At 38.8% G+C, this 17,889-nt stretch overlaps 1 protein-coding gene across 3 annotated transcripts in view; it reads right to left on the reverse strand.

The window, feature by feature from the left end:
• Positions 1-6,583: 6,583 nt before the first annotated feature.
• Positions 6,584-17,889, reverse strand: part of SLC17A8 (solute carrier family 17 member 8) — a 46,951-nt gene continuing 35,645 nt past the window's right edge. For all 3 annotated transcript variants that reach the window (XM_082739218.1, XM_082739216.1, XM_082739217.1), the window contains 3 exons: positions 13,198-13,308; positions 8,786-8,913; positions 6,584-7,120 (listed from right to left, as the gene is read on the reverse strand). In XM_082739218.1, coding sequence (XP_082595344.1) covers positions 6,779-7,120; positions 8,786-8,913; positions 13,198-13,308 — 581 coding nt within the window. In that variant the 3' untranslated portion in view covers positions 6,584-6,778. The remainder of the gene's footprint in view (positions 7,121-8,785; positions 8,914-13,197; positions 13,309-17,889) is intronic.

The raw sequence follows: 17,889 nt of genomic DNA on the forward strand, positions 1-17,889 counted from the left end.
AAAGAAGAAGCCAAACTCTCACTCTTTGCAGATAATAGGATACTTTATGTGGAAAACCCAAAAGACCCCACTGCAAAACTGCTAGAATGTTACAGGAATTCAGTAAAGTGTCAGGATATAAAATCAATGTACAGAAACTAGTTGCATTTCTATACACCAAGAGAAAGAAAGAAGAAAGAAAAATTCAGGAGTCAAGCCCATTTACAATTGTACCCAAAAACCATAAGATACCTAGGAATAAACCTAACCAAAGAGGCAAAGAATCTGTACTCAGAAAACTATCAAGTACTCATGAAAGAAATTGAGGAAGGCACAAAGAAATGGAAAAGCCTTCCATGCTCATCGATTGAAAGAACAAATATTGTGAAAATGTCTATGCTACCTAAAGCAATCTACACATTTAATGCAATCCTATCAAAATACCATCCATTTTTTTCAAAGAAATGGAACAAATAATCCTAAAATTTATATGGAACCAGAAAAGAACCCGAATAGCCAGAGGAAAAATGTTGAAAAAGAAAACCAAAGTTGGTGGCATCACAATTCCAGACTTCAAACTTTATAACAAAGTTGTCATCATCAAGACAGTATGGCCCTGGCACAAAAACAGACACAGAGATCAATGGAACAGAACAGAGAGCCCAGAAATAGACCCTCAACTCTATGGCCAACTAATCTTCAACAAATCAGGAAATAATGTCCAACAGAAATGGTGTTGGGAAATTTTTCTGCCATATGCAGAAAAATGAAACTGAACCATTTCCTTACACTGCACACAAAAATAGACTCCAAATGGATGAAAGACCTTAATGTGAGACAGGAATCCATCAAAATCCTAGGGGGAACACAGGCAGCAAGCTCTTCAACCTCAGCCACAGTAAATTCTTCCTAGAAACATCACCAAAGGCAAGGGAAGCAAGGGCAAAGATGAACTATTAGGATTTCATCAAGATCAAAAGTTTGGCACAGCAAAGGAAACAGTCAACAGAACCAAAAGACAGCTGACAGAATGGGAGAAGATATTTGCAAACGAGATATCAAATAAAGGGTTAGTGTCCAAAATCTATAAAGAACTTCTCAAACTCAACACCCAAAGAACAAATAATCTACTCAAGAAATGGGCAGAGAACATGAACAGACAGTTCTGCAAAGAAGACATCCAGAAGATCAACAGACACATGAAAAAATGCTCCACATCACTTGACATCAGGGAAATACAAATCAAAACCACAATGAGATTCCACCTCATACAGTCAGAATGGCTAAAATTAACAATTCAGGAAATGACAGATGTTGGAGAGGATGCGGAAAAAGGAGAACCCTCTTATACTGCTGGTAGGAATGCAATCTGGTGTAACCACTTTGGAAAATAGTATGGAGATTCATCAAAAATTTGAACTACCAGGAATCACACTACTGAGTATTTACCCTAATGATACAAAAGTAGTGATCTGAAGGGGCACGTGCACTTAAATGTTTATGGCAGCAATGTCCACAATAATCAAACTACAGAAAAACCTAGATGTCCATCAACAGATGAATGAATAAAGAAGATGTGGTATATGTATATACAATGGAATACTATGCAGCCACCAAAAGGAATAAACTCTTGTTATTTGCAACGATGTGGATGGAACTAGAGGGTATTATGCTAAGCGAAATAAGTCAGTCAGAGAAAGATAATTATGATATGATCTCCTTAATATGGGGAATTTGAGAGGCAGAATGGGAGGTTTGGGGAGTAGGGAAGGAATAAATGAAACAAGATGAGATCAGGAGGGAGAAAAACCATAAGAGTCTCTTAATCTCAAAAAACAAACTGAGGGTTTCTGGGGAGAGGGGGGTATGAAGAGGGTGGTTAGATTATGGGTATTGAGGAGGGGAGGTGCTATGAGGAGTACTGTGAAGTGGTAAGCCTGACGATTCACAGACCTCTACCCCTGGGGCAAATAATACGTTATATGTTAATAAAAATAAGTAATAAAATAAAATAAAAAACTTTAGGGGCACCTGGGTGGCTCAGTGGGTTAAGCCGCTGCCTTCGGCTCAGGTCGAGATCTCAGGGTCCTGGGATCGAGTCCCGCATCGGGCTCTCTGCTCAGCGGGGAGCCTGCTTCCTCCTCTCTCTCTCTCTCTGCCTGCCTCTCTGCCTATTTGTGATCTCTCTGTGTCAAATAAATAAATAAAATCTTTAAAAAAAAAAAAAACTTTTAAAAAAAGAAAAGAAAAGAAATGACAGTGTCATTTCCAAGTGAGGCAGTAAATAGCCAATGTGCCTTCCTTCCCCTTTGCATGGTGATAACAGAGGTTATATGTTCCAAATGGTGAACTGTAAGATGTGAGTGGAGAAAAAGACACATCCTAGATACCTGAGTGACTGTTTGAAACAAGCTTCCAGGTCACCCAACTAGCCCACACTCGATTAGCAACATCAGAGAGAAATCAACATTTGCTGTATTAAGCCACTGAGATTTGAGCTTTATTACCACACTATCTCTAGAGAGATAAATCTGTTCAAGAGAATTTGTGAAAATAAAAGTAAAAAGGACTTTGTCGTCCATTATGACAGGCTACTTAGTTCAGGTGAACCTGCACACTAGAAAAGCTGGGGTGGGGCGGGGGATGTCTTTTTTAGTGTCTGTTCAACAACATTGGAGAATCAGCATGGAAGTGAAAAGTTTCCTGGCTACCATCTGGCCATCTGGGTGAAGACAAAAATCCTGAGAAGTGAGGCTAGCATTTGAGGCCACTTTTCTCCTGGGAGCATTTGTTAATTATAACAAAGCCAGTGCTTGATAGCTGAGCAGTTTGAGGGCTTGGTATAGACCCACAGTAATGCACAGCAGTGTGGGCTGAGACCCTGATATGCTATAATCTAGGAATGAAGTTGAAATGAGAGTAAAAGAGCCTTCATGCTGCCTGTAGCCCAGCTTTGAGTCATCTGGGTGGCCCAGAAGATCTCAGATTTCACAACTGGAAACTCTCTGGGCTCTTGGAAAAAAAAAAAAAAAATCCTTTCTGGACAGAGAAAGGAAAAAAGGCATTATTTTAAACCTAAAATCATTTCTACAAACAATTTTTCTTTTTTTTCCCCAAGATTTATTTATTTATTCATTTTAGAGAGGGAGCAAGAGCAAGCATGATTGGGGGAAGGGCAGAGGGAGAAGGAGAGAAAATCTCAAGCAGACGTCCCACTGAGTGTGAAGCCCTAGGTGATCCCATGACCCCAAGATCATGACCTAAGCTGAAACCAATAGCCAGACACTTAACCAACAGAGCCACCCAGGAGCCCCTCTACAAATAATTTTTCTTTCTTTTTTTAAAATTAATTAATTTATTTATTTTTTATTTATTTGACAGACAGAGATCACAAGTAGGCAGAGAGGCAGGCAGAGAGAGAGAGAGGAGGAAGCAGGCTCCCTGCTGAGCAGAGAGCCTGATGCAGGGCTCGATCCCAGGACTCTGGGATCATGACCTGAGCCGAAGGCAGAGGCTTTAACCCCCTGAGCCACCCAGGCGCCCCCAAATAATTTTTCAAATACAATTTTGGATACAGAGAAAACCAAATACAGACCAAGATAAGATAATTTGAACAAGAATCAGCAAAACCCACAGAAAATAGAAACAGAATTACATGGTCTCCAGATATTGGCACTGAACAGACTTCAAAATAATTAGCTTACTGTGTTCCAGGAAATAAAATACAGGATTGAAAATTTCAGCAGAGAACTAGAAATATTTCTTAAAAGGCATAGTAGAACTTTGAAAGAATCAATGAAATTCTCAAACTGAAAATACAGTAACTGAAATGAACAACACAACAGATTTCTTTTTACCAGATTAGACCTTGCTGAAGAGAGAAATAAAGAATTTTTTTTTAAATCAGAAGATATCCAGAATGACACAGAAAGAGGAAAAGGTTTAGAAAATATAGAAAACATAGAAGAGATATGGAAAACACTCCCACATCCTGCCCAGCATCCATTTAGCTGGACTCTTCGAAATTGCACACAAGTGAAGCAAAAGCAGTATCAGAAGAGAAAACAGCTGAAATTTTTCCAAAACCAATGTAAGACATTGATCACAGACTGCAAATAAAATTAAATAGATTTGGTGGGGAAGAGAGAGAGAAAGAATTACTTTTTTAAAAGTCAAAAATGACTCCAAGATTCCTAGCTCCAGCAAAGAGTGATGTGATTAGCTGAGAAAAGAAACAGAGACAGAAGAACAGGTGTGTTGGGGTCAGAAGGAGGCAGTGTGAAAGAGAAACAGTACATTCCAGTTCTTACCTATTGAACTTCACCTCCACACAGGGATAACAAATGTGTCTTGATTTCTTGAATAATTTTTTTAGTCATATTTAGGAGTCTTCCAAGAGTTGCGTTCTTTACAAAAAGTCAAACGTTTCTTGTTTCAAGAATCCAACACTTCAGGCTTTCCCATCCCTTCTGCTGAATTTATGGTTTGTTTCCTGGGTTGACCTACAAATGGATATTTGCAGCAAAATATACATGGACTGAAAACTGCATCTGTCTGGTGTTCGAATGTAATAATCTGTGTGATGCAATCTTTGCAGAACCCATCACAACAAAATAATGTGTTTTCATTTTCAACACAATGATCCAGGGCTCCATTCTTTTTTCTTTCTTTAATATTAGAAGGGCAAGTTACAGCCACCTTGAATGCTTTGATTTCTCAAAATGTGGGATTTCTGCATATGACCTTGACTCTAAATGATGGAGCAAATACAGCTTTGTATTGCAATCTTCAATATTACCTCAAGGACTATCATGAGTTTTTTAAAAGTTATTTGACTTTATTAACAGAAGAAAAAATAAAACACTAGCTACTGTAAATTTCTCTCTTTTTTTTAACTTAGAAAACAACACAACCTTCACAACAAATTCTATGGCTGATGGATGAGAAGTCTATAGCATGCTTTCTTTTCAACTGAAAAGTTCCCAGAAAGGTTGCAGGATGATAATGATGATAATAGTTAATATTTATTGAGCACTTTCTACATGCCAGGAACTGTCATATGTACATGCATTCACTCATTAAAGAGATTTAAAGATATAAGATAACATAAATTATATACCAATGATATACAGGATATTACTTACTAGAGAGTCAGACAATTCTTTTTTTCTCTCAATATTACCCTTTTGCAACTCTGCTGATACAACTAGCAACAAGAAATGTACGTGGTAGAACTTACAAAAAACACTTTATAGTAAACTACAAGTAAATCTATAATTTTTCTTTGACATTATATTTTTCTTCTGAAAGTAGAAACAAAATTTTCAAAACCAATGAACAAGAAACAATTTTACTTTCAAACAGTATCTTACATGCCAACTTTAAAATAACATTAGATTTTAAAATATATCCAGAGAGTATCCATGTTATTGCCTTATGTGATCAAAGATGAATTTTTCAAGATTAGCTATAGGTCTAGTTGTTACAGGTGCTTTCATTCATGCTTTCATTTCATTTCCCTATATAATTACTACTATGTTATTTTAGTTTTTCCCAATAACATTCCAAATACCATCATTAGGAATACTTCAACCATAGTTGTGCATAGTTTAATCAAACTTTCAAATATCACTAGCAGAAATGGCTAAAGATACACATTTTTTTAAAACAGAAGACTCTTCTAAGAGAATTTTACCTCATAAAACGCATGAACCTACTTCTTAAATTACTGAATGTCTTAAAGCTGTATAAGTAATTTGGGTCATTATTTATTTAACTAAATTCTTGATGCCATGAAGGGTCAAAATTTAGCCAACCCTTTACTTACTTCCTCTCAGCCATTCTGGACATCAGATTCCTGAAAATATGGCTATCTTATTTAGCTTTTTTCCTTTTCTTTCTTTCTTTTTTCTTCTCTTTCTCCTTTCTTTTCTTTGTTATGTTTTAACCTCTCTCCAAACTCGGGATCTTTGAATCCAGCCCCTCATACAATGGCAATGCTTTCACACCAAACCAGATGTTTCCCATCCCCCATGGCTGCCAAAATAGGGAATTATCCCCAAGACAACCCTGTCAAGTTTCAGTTTTCATTATTTAAAAAAAAAAAAAAAAGTCTTCTCTACACTGAGGTGAAAATTTCTTCCCCAAAACTGCCACCTATTTTGGACCCCACCAATCTCAGCCCTGGCCCTTGGGCCAATCAATATCTTGTTGCTTTAGCTTCCTTAGCTGTAAAATGAAGGCAAGAAATATGTCATAGCGGTCTGGGAATTAAATGAGAATGTTTATAAAGCACCTGGCACAATGCAGGACCTCCATGAGCAGTGGCCTTTATTGGGAATAGGAAACCCTCTTCTGCATGGCTGCCCTCAGAAATGTAGAGACAGCTACTGCTTTCTTTGCTCCAGGCCAAATATCCTCAGTTCCTTTGGTTTTTCTTTGAACAGCATGGTACTGTCTCCCTTATTCTTCTAGTCATTCCTTCCTGAATAAGTTCAGTACTTTGAGAACTGAGCTTTGAACTGAACTTTCAAAACACTTCTTTGAGAGGAGCCAACTGCCAATCCAAAAAATTATATATTTATCCCCATTTTGTCAACTGAGAGTCAACTCCATACCCTAACATGTCATTGCAAGATATTTTCCTTTCTTTCTCTACTGCTGATTAGATTTCCTTCCTCCCCCGCTCCTACCTCCAGTATCACCATATTTGACCCTCTAGCAAGCCGGGTTATGGGGAAGGCAATAGGTATGGATACTTTCTGACTCTATGTAAGAAGATGGAAGTGCCCCTCAGACTTTAGGCTGAATCTGAGAAGTTTCCCTCTTCATTCTGGTAGGATGTCAGCTCTTCATCATCAAGGGTCACTCCCCTCTGTCCTCTCCATTTCTTCTGGACTTCACAATTCTGGGTGGTGGCACCATAAGACATCTTCTTTTTGGGACTTGCAAAACTCTCATGGTTGAGTTCTGTCTCCTCGGCTAATTCATCCTGGTCAATGATCCCACACTTCTCCTCAGAGAGATTCTCAGGGTCAGCCCACTCCTGTTTCTCCCCTGAAGCAAAGACTCCATAGAAGATCACACCACTGTAGTGCACCAGAGCAGCTATAAGAAACACATTCTGCCATTCCTCACGGGTCTAGACAAGGAAATATAGTAACAATTAATGTGTTTTAACCAAAAATAGAGATTAACAGTTTGTTCTAGAAGCTTCCACGGGGACAAAATCTCCTGCCCACAACCAACTGCAATGCTGTGCTTCTAGGGAAGGTGTATGGCAGAAGCCAGCCCAGGAGCCAAACAGAATTTGAGTGTTTAAAAAATGAAAATTAACACAACAGTGAATACAGAAATTAGAGATGACCATAAATGTACATTCTTTAATTTAGACAACTTCTTTTTAAAATAAACAATATTGGGGAGACTGAGTGGCCCAATAGGTTAGGCATCTGCCTTTGGCTTAGGTCATGATCCCAGGGTCCTAGGATTGAGTCTCTTGTTGGGCTCCCTGCCCAACAGGGAGCCTGCTTCTTCTTCTACTCCTCACCCCTGCTCGTGATATCTCTCTCTCTCTCTCTCTCTCTCTCTCTCTCATGCTCTCTCTTCCTCTCAAATAAATAAATAAAACCTTTTTAAAAATAAAAACAAAATAAATAATATGTAAAAATACATATAGCACCATTTCACAGGTCTTTTAAATATACAAATGGGGTTTCCATTTATATGGTAGCTTACATTAAACTTGCTTTAGGAACCCACCATTTTAAATATCAGAAGTCTCCCTCTTGCTTGCTGTTGGATACATAACAATATTTGAATTATGAAATTGCACACTCTTGACTGTCAATAGCTTACTTTAATCATATTATCTGTGTAAGATGTGGTAAATTGAAAAATAATGGGAATTTGTGTTTAAAGTTAGGTGAAGTCATTATCCGAGATTTAGTGGTCAAGTTATCCATCTCACAATCTCATGAACAGAGAGGGAAAACATAGAACTTCTGCCTATAAAACCCCCAAATCCCATCTTCCTTTTCTATTAAAAAAGAAGAAGAAGAAGAAAATTTAACCTACATTTTTTTCTCCAAGAAGCTGACTTTCTAAAATCATATTAGTAATAGGCAATCTAACTAAGAAAAGTTGGGTAAAAACTCCATAGAATCAGAAAATTTTTATTTGTGCAAAGCAGCATCCTAAAACCTTTTCGGTGACAGGGATTAAGAAACCATGTGGCCTCTGGTTGAACTCTGGATAGATCTGGGATCTTCCTCTACTACCCACCCTCCTCTAAATACACAAAGGTTCAGTTATGACTGAGTGCCCCACCCTTAAAGGTTCTTAGATAAGGCCATTAATGTATTGTTCATTTTCTTCATAATAAGGAAGTATAACACCACTAATATCTTTACACCGGAACATGCTAAGTAATAGATGGGAATAGGTTATAAAATTTAATTACTTAGAATTATAAAACAATCTTGGGTCAATTATTTATCCTGAGTCGATCACCTCAGTTTCTTCTTTGTGTCTCTAAATAGTCCCTATGATGTTCATTTCTCTCCCCCACACCCCGCAACACACACCCCTTGAGGAAATGTGGAACCAAACCTCAATCAGTCCTCTTGCTATCAATAAACAATAATTAAAAAAAAAAAAAAGGAGGAGGAGGAAAAAAGTTCAAATGACTCAGCCAAGGTCAAAGACATACACATTTACAGGCTGGGGTAGGGCCTTGAGATCTCAAGTTTGCACAGTAGTTCAGTCCTCTGATACTGCAACCCAGAGTCCCAAAGGAGACCATTACCTTGTGCTTGGTCATTGCACCAACAATGAGGGGACAGACCATTCCAGAGAGGGTCCCCACTCCATTTGAGATCCCCATGAGAATGCTGGCATAGCGGGGGGCAATGTCCAGGTGGTTGACGTTAAAACCTACAGTGAAGCCAAAATCTCAAAATCAGAGTCAAGAACATTTTGGTAACAACACAGCTTTTCCTAACTCTCTCCAATCCATTTGGCTTCCTCTATCATATGACTAATGAACACCTCTCCTGACACAGCTGGGTTGAGAATTGTCAGGCGTGCCTGCACATAGCAGAAAAATGAACTGTGATTGACCAGCAATGGTTCCCATGGGTTCTCCATGGAGAGAATTGTGACATCTGTGCTCCTAGGTGGAACTCCAAAATAACAGTGTTTTTGGGCAATACTGAAAAAATTGAAAGGATCACATTTACTCAGAGTAAACAATCACACTGATTGTTTACATTAGGATTAGAACCAAACCTGACCTTATAAAACCCTCCCTCCTAGTCCTTAACTCACTCCCAAAAGGCCACCGGAGGTGAGCCTGTCTTGGTGGCCACATGGCACAATGGAAAAGGTCCTTTTTTGATAACAAATATTTGCACAAACATTGGCAGAATCCTCTGTAACTTGCAAAAGACTTTCACATACATACTTGATTTGGAGTTTGTAAATCTGGATTTGAATCTTATTTCCACCACTTACGTAAGTTTTAGGGCTTTGTTTTCCCCTCTCTAATATGAGGGTAAAATGACTACTTAACTCCTAAAGATGCTGTGAGATGAGCCTCAGGAAATATGTATGCAAGAGCCCTTGGCAAGCAGCTAAGCTCTGCTAACCAGCACTGCTACCACCACGACACCACCCGCTGCAGCTGCCAGAGCTAAGCAGGCTAAGCGTCTCCCTCTCTTAGGTCTTCTATGGGATGATAATGTTCCTGGGAATGGTAAAACAATAAGATGCCAAAACCTCACTATTTATCAAGAGAGAGGAATGAATGGGTGGCTTAGTCAGTTAAGCACCTGCCTTGAGCTCAGAATCCCAGGGTCCTGGGATGAAGCCCAAACTCCCTGCTCAGAGGGGAGCGTGCTTCTCCCTCTCCCTCTGCCACTCCCTCTGCTCATGCTCTCTCTTTCAAATAAATAAATAAAATCTTTTAAAAATATAAAATGAATGAATGGAATTAAGGGGGAAGAGCAAAGGCAGGGGAAGGGGCTCGGCTCCGAAGGAGGAGGTCACCTGCCCTCGGAACCAGTTCTACTAGTGTTTCCCAGGCGAGTATTCTAGAGGCAGAAAGACCTGCCTCTTGCAGACTGAGATGTAAACGTGGACAAAGGATTTGAACGTTCTGAACCTGTTTCTTCCTCTATCGGCTGGCATAATCATTCTTATAAAATTGTGAGAATTAACTTAAAAATTGTATGCTAAGGACATGGTACATAGAAGTGAAAACCAACATGAACGTTCTTTATGGCTGGTTATCCATCTGTCTTGTTTACCACTATCTTACCTGAATTGGCAAAGTGTCTGGTACATAGTATGCACTTGATAAATAATTAATTATGCATTTGAGCCATTGAAATTACAGCAAGAGATTGTAGGTTTTGTTTATTCATGTTTTTAGTTTTTCTTTGCCTTGCTTTTTAATTCTCTATTCTGTGCAAAGAACCTAAAAATAGGATTTAAAAAAAAAATTTTTTGCCCTAATCTGGCACATTGGTTATTTTTCCCTATCTCCAATTTCAGGGAGAATTTTGCGAAAACCTTTTTTTATAATAAATATACCTTCTCTTTCAGATCAAAGTGGCAGACAATCAGAATATGAAACAGCTGCAAGATTAATTAATCTTACTGTTGATTTGAAAGCGATAAACACTTTATTAGAAAAGAACCCAGAGATAAGAAGCAATTAGTATGATCGTTGAGTATTATATTCTGATACAAAGCCTAGGCATCTGTGTTCAGCTAAAGATAATGTGAGAAAAGCCATTTAGATTTCTAGCTGCACAACCCTGGTGTTTAGGAGAAAAAAATCATTGAGAAACTGAGATACTGTAGAGGATACAAAAAAAAAAAAAAAAAGGCACACAGGCTAGAAGAGTCTGTCTTCTCTACATAGGACATTTCTCAAAATAAGGATCACTCATCCCTGTATCTTCCTAATCCCATCTATGTCAGCTTTCTTGTTGATAATCAGTTCCTGAATGGTACTATCATCCCTGGCATCCCTATGAACCCCTTATAAAGTGGGTAGATAGAAGATGCTGAAGAATCATTGTTCCCAGGGCCCTTGTCCCTCCCACAGTGTCACTGCTGAGTCAGGTAAACCATTTTTCCAATCCCAGCCATTCAATTTACAAGTTGGGCAAGTTAAGTCACCTTTCTAAACTCTGGTGTCCTCACTAGTAAAATGGATATAGCAATATGCTTCTCACTGGGTTGTTAAAATGAAAGAAAGAAAGAAAAGAAAGAAAGAAAGAAAGAAAGAAAGAAAGAAAGAAAGAAAGAAAGAAAGAGGAAGAGAGAGAGAAAGAAAAAAGGCAGGTGCTGTTTTTTGGTATATTGGGTTTGTCTCCTTCCCATCATGGTGTAATTGCCAATCCAGGAACAATGTGAGCCTAAATATTTCATTATCTCTGGACACAGGATATGAATCCCTGTTGCATCACAGGGCTATCAGAAAGGTATCCACATCTACTGGAAACAAGTCATGATGGCTTTATCTTTGCTACTCAAAGTATAGACCATAGAACAGCAGCATCAGCAGTGCTGGGGAGCTTATTGGAAATGCTGAATCTTGGGCTGAATCAGAATCTGCATTTGGCAAGATCCTGGGGTGGTTTGTATGTGTATCAAAATTTGAGAAGTCTTGGGCTAAAGTGAATGAATAATGACTCAACAACACAATTCACAATAGTGAATACTTGTTAATTTTGTCGTGTATCTGGCACTGGACTAAGGGTTTCAAATGCTTTATTTCTACCAGAATGTAAACTTTATGAGGATGCCATATGATTTTTTTTTTCAGCTATACTCTCCCTCCTGCTGCCAACGGCACCTGGCTCACAGGAAATGTAAGTGAATGCATGAATTATCTCTATTTCATGGCCATCTCCCAACAACCCCCGTGAGGTTGCCATTATACCTCTCCAGTTTCTAGGTGAGGAAACCAGGGCTTGAAAATTTAAATAACTTAGCATTTTTTCTTTTATAAATAGCAAATAGTAAAGTGAGGCCTCAAAATCGGGTCTATGTACCTCCAAACCCAATTTCTTAGCTGCATGCTACTTTTAAAATAGACCCCCTTGCCCCCAATTTCACTGTCCAACAGCTCTATTTACTTTGAAAAGATCAAGACTTTATTTTACGATGGTTAAAAAACTATCAGAGGTTCCATATTTTTCTGTTCCAGGATATTCTTACTCTGATGTTTCAGGCAGCCTAGAACAGCAGAAAGAGCACAGGCTTGGAGCCAGACAGAACTTTACTTCTTCCTTTGCTACCAACTATATGACAGTAGAAAAAGATCTGATTTTTCTGAGTTTTAGGTACCTCCTTGGTAAACTAGTGATATTATCTACTTGCTTCAAAGTGTTGTGACATACACACCATCTGTGTAAACTGCCCAGTAGGGGATCACTGCCTGATGACAGTCTGGTTTAAAGTAGGAGAACAACTAAATTTTACTTTTTCATCCAGTTGTGCATAGGGAGCTTCTGAAGCCCAAAGACATGATATAACAGTGCCCTGGCCTCTCACACACCCTCAGTAAACTGGTCTTCACTCCTGTGAAACGTGGAGACAGACTGAGGCCACCTCAGGTAGTGTGAGAATTTCACAGAGGGCTTTGAACAGAACCAGGAACAGAGTCTGTGCTTGGTCAAGGTTAGCTCTCACTAGCATCATTATTATTCTAAGTACTTGCTCTTGCCTGTTAGGAAAGTCACTTCCCCTCTCTAGACCTGCATTTCCTTCTTTAGAAACCGAAAGCCATGGAGAAGACAAAATCTAAAGATGTTTTCCACTCTAAAAAAAAAAAAAAAAAAAAAAAAAAACCCTTTGGATTTTATAACATAATGTCAAATGACTACATCACCTGACTTTTGAGCTAATATTAGCCATTCTCTAGTTAGAGATGAAGATCGGAAATTTTACAAGAGCTTCTATGAGATGGGGTGACCTGGTCTTGAAGTATGAAGGGACCACTTCTTCTGGGGCATGTGCTTGTGCTTCTGCCCATGGCTCAGGGGGGTTATCATTCCCACATGATGAAACTCTCTAGCCCAGAGCCTGTTCCCTGAGAATGGCTTGGCTGCTAAAGGAAAGTGATAGAATATTCCTTTTCTCTTCCTTCCTCCCAAGACTCACTGAATCTGTAGAAAAGATTTGGAAAATGAAAGGACATCTCACCTGAAATAGCAAAGCCGCTAAATCCTACAGCAAGCACCAGAAAGGAGATGGCCACCCCTTTGGTGTGGGAAAAGCCAACCACCAGGAGCAAGGTTGCCTCCATGCCAAAACCTGCAAATGGAAACAGCAGGGAGAAAAAAATACATATTGTTTCCATGTCAGTCAGCTCAGTTCATGTATTTATCAAATAAGAATCTATTCCTATATCCACAGACCTAAGTTTTTAGTATCTACATCCTAGCCTATTGCTAGCAATATTAGCTGGATGCTTCAAGATTACATGACTATGCTAACATTACCCAGGTGTTCTGTGAGCCGTGCTACCTACACCCTGGTGCACTATGAATACTGAATGTTTCCAGCATGTTCCAGTGATGCCCCTCGGATGGGGAATATTTATTATCAGTTGCTTCATGGGTAGTTGCCCCTGCCATTTCTAGATACTAAAATTCTCTTATATACTGTCCGTGATCCCCCTTTGATTATATAGGTGATGGCCACTCACAGAAAAATACAACACTCTAACATATATTGCCAGAAATGACAAGAAAGCTGTAGTGAATATCTAAAAACAAACAAACAAACAAACCCAGCACCTCACTTCTTGTAAAGCACAAGGCAAAATTCTTCCCTTTTCAGAAGTTTGCTAAGCTCTCAGACTGCTGCATAAAAGCTTTGAGATATTTGCACAGAAGTACAGCAGGACAAAAGTACTTTCTGTTCCTTTCATTTTAAATAAGTGAATCCAGTACAATAAAAAAGGATGAGGAAATTATGGAGATGTTTCTTCTCACAAAACACACACACATACACACATCCAAGTTCAGTCAACAGCCGACAGAAAGATGATATAAGTGCCATTTTCAGGTATATGAAGTGTCCTGGGAGGTGGAAGATAATGATGCTTCATTCTGGAGACTGTCTGCTGATTCCAGACATCACCTGACTGTTCTGTAGTCACCTCAAAGACCACATACTCACATCAAATCTCTGTTCCCCTATTCTTTACTTCTAAACAAAAAACACCACCACCATTTCACCTCCACCACATTCTCTCTTCCTCCCTAAATTAATCTGTCCACCTGTGCTTAGAACCCAGACTTTAGAGTCAGACAAGCCTGGGCTCAGATTCCACAACAAATCACAAATTATGTGACCCTGGACAAGTCACTCCACTCCTTAGATGCCTCATCCCCCAAAAGGGTGCTAATAATACAACCTTGTAGGATGCTGGAAGATTAAATGAAATTGGGTAAATAAGGCATCAAATACAGTGCCTATCACATAAGCACAGTCAACCAAAAGTGGGGCACCCGGCTGACTCAGTCAGTGGAACGTGCGCCACTCTTGATCCTGGGACTGTGGGTTCAAGCCCCACATTGAGTGTAGAGATTACTTAAAAAAATAATAAAATCTTTAAAAGAAAGAAACCAACAAAAGTCAAATGCTCAAATCTCAGAATCATCTTGGATACTTCCCATTCTCCCTCAGCTTTCACAGACAAATCTACAGGTGTCAACCTGACCTCTGCTTCCTCCTCTGTCACTGTCGTGTCCTGATCCCATAACCTCTCACCTGGACAACTTCAACAGCTCCTTTTATGGTCTCCCCATCTCCCCCTCTTCCGACCCATTCTCCACATCATTCTCTCTCTCTAAACCACAAAGCTAGACCACAGACCTTTGCTTAAAACTTTCATCAAGAGTTCCACATTACCACTATAGTGCATATAATAAGCCTTTCCTGCTGTCCATCTGCCAGCCCTCACCTCTCTGACCCTAGGCCATATAAAACCCTCCTTGTAGTCAAGCAGATCCATGAGCCATTTCCTACTCACAAAATTTGTTACGTGCCCCTAATGTATTTTCACAGGCTCTTCCTTTGCCCAGGATACTCTTCTCCTACCACTTACTTCTCTTTCTCTGGAGAAAACTTACTATCCTTCAAAGTCCAATTCAAACATTGCCTCTTCTAGGAAGTTTCCCCGGCAACCCTGCCCTTCCCCTGCCCCCACCAGTGAAGCTGACATCTCTTTCTTCTTACTAATTTTATAGAACTTTTCGTAATTGCTTTGTAATTTTTCATTTGTGTTTCTGCCTCCCCCACAAAGATACCAAATGTATAACACAGAGACTGGTTAGCATATAGTATCACTCAGTAAGTAATACTTAACAAATTAATGCAAAGGGGGAAAAAATGGGACCCAGAGTCAAGACAGTTAGGTTGAAATTCAAGCCAAAATGCTTTTTGTAGACCTTGGTAAATTGCTTACCTTCTGAGCTCATTTTCTTAAAACTATCAAAGAAACAAGGCAAGCATCAATAATTGTTTTAGATGGTCACTTAAAAAGAATCAGATGATGGAGCTCCTGGGTGGTTCAGTCAGTTAACATTCTGGCTCATGATTTCAGCTCAAGTCATGATCTCAGGATCCTGAGATGGAGCCCTGCATTGGGCTCCATGCTGGGCGTGGAGACTACTTAAGATTCTGTCTCTCCCAAAAAAAAAAAAAAAAAAAAAAAAAAAAGATTCTGTCTCTCCTCTCTTAATCTCACAAAACAAACTGAGGTTTGTTGGCAGGGGGGTGGTTGTGTTGTGGACGTTGGGAACGGTATGTGCTATGGTGAGTGCTGTGAAGTGTGTAAACCTGACGATTCACAGACCTGTACCCCTGGGGCTAATAATACATTATACGTTAATAAAAAATTTTTAAAAATTTTTTTAAAAAGACTCTTATCTCTTCTGCCTCTGCCTTTCCCCCTGCTTTCACACGCAATAAACAAACAAACAAATAAAATCTTTTAAAAAGACTCACATGAAATGGAAACAGCTGTGTTTCTCAAGTGTGGGGTTTATACCACTGTTACTTTTATCAATTTTGTTTCAACGGTTTAAATTAAATATAAGGGACAATTGCTAGTGTTTTATACACTAACTATATGTGCTTTAGAAGTGCCCTGTCTTAAATAAAGCATCTGGCTGAAACTTCTTTAATTTTAACACTCTAGACAAAAGCTGTACCGAAAAATCAATTCCTCCAAACAATTAGAATGGAGACATTTTGTGAAGAATAAAACTTATGAATGAAATATTGGTTCATCTATAAGGGAAGAAAAATGATCTTTGCCAAATAGTTAGTAGATTTCCAAAAAGAGGAAAAAAATAATTTATGAGCTTAAATGTTCCTAGTGAAAAAAATGCTATCGATAGGACTATATATTTCAGGAGCTTGAGGATAAAACTTGAACTTCAGAAGTGAACAAGAGACCTTGAAAGTGAACCTATCAGAGCTGACAAGAGAAATAGAATTAGGATTTAAAGGTCAGAGAAAAATGTTCATTTCATATTAAACAATCTAAAAGTTCACACAGGCAACCAATTCAGCCAGACTAGAATTTTTTACCTCAGTCACGCTTTACATGTACTATAGAGGGAAGTACAAGGATTTGACATCTGTTTTTGAGGATCTTGGAAATGTGCCCTGATTGAGAATGAAGTAGAGCAGAGCTTCGTGTCTTAGGTGATCTGTTTGCTTTAAGTAATTCTAGCAGCAAACATCCCTTGTCTATGGAAAGAAAAAAAGGTGACAGACTCTAGGAAATGTGTGATAGAGGATGAGAAATGTCCTCTGTATTTCCTCTTTGAGAACATGAAACCAACTAAATTCTCTAGAAGATCGTGCAAATGCTTCCTTATGTCCAAATTGATCTGGCTTCCTCAGTGATGGCACAAAGCTCTCTCTTCGTGTATTTATCTCTAGTCTAGCATCTTTGCATATAAGCAAAAGAAGACAACCACCTTTTAAAACATACAATGTAGAACTCACTGGTCTGCTATTTCAAAATATAAAATGACATGAAAAGACATGTGTGGAGGTTTGGTTTTTGTTGTTGCTATTTTGTTTGTTTGTTAAAGATGGGAGAGAAGCTAGGGAGATTCTATGTTTGCATTCTAGTTTCCAGAACAAAAAAAGGTTTATTTTCAACAGTCACTTCATTAGCTCTGTCAAATCTTTAGATAATTCTCACCATCACTACCCAACACTGACGCTGTCGATTACAGCGGGACAATGGCTGAAGTGACTGGGGTAAAATTAAACACGAACAAGACAGTCCTATACAGTATGTTCAGAGTCTTCAAGGCATGTGGCTTGAGAAACAGTTGTGCAAGTGGGGTTGAAATCCAGAATTTTTCTTCAAGTTCCAGGTTAAGAGGTTACATATTTTCGGCCATCCAAGATACATTTGAATAGCAGATAGTTGTCTAATGTCTCCTTAGACAAACTTCTGTTTTGTCAGTGTTTTAAACACAGGAGAGGAAAAAGGCACTAACATATGCTGACAACCTTCTATAGGTTGGATCCATGCTAGGTGCTTTTGTACCTTGTCCCATTTCACATTTGTAATAATCACTGGAAGTAAATGCTATTATACAGATTTTAAAGAAGAAAGTTGGGCTCAGAGACTTTAAAACCCATCCCACTCTATCTCCATTGATACCACTTTAGTTAAAGATACCATCTTCTCTTGACACAATAATTGAAATGGCCTCCTCACTGGTCTCCCTTCTTTCACTCTTGTGTTCTATGTTCTAGTCTTCAGATTTGAAAACATAAACCAGATCATGTCACTTTTTCTGTTTTAAACTTTCTATTTGCTTCCCAGGGCATTTCAAAAAAAAAAAAAATCCAAGT

The sequence above is a fragment of the Mustela nivalis genome (assembly GCF_964662115.1).
Source record: "Mustela nivalis genome assembly, chromosome: 7".
NCBI lineage: Eukaryota > Metazoa > Chordata > Mammalia > Carnivora > Mustelidae > Mustela > Mustela nivalis.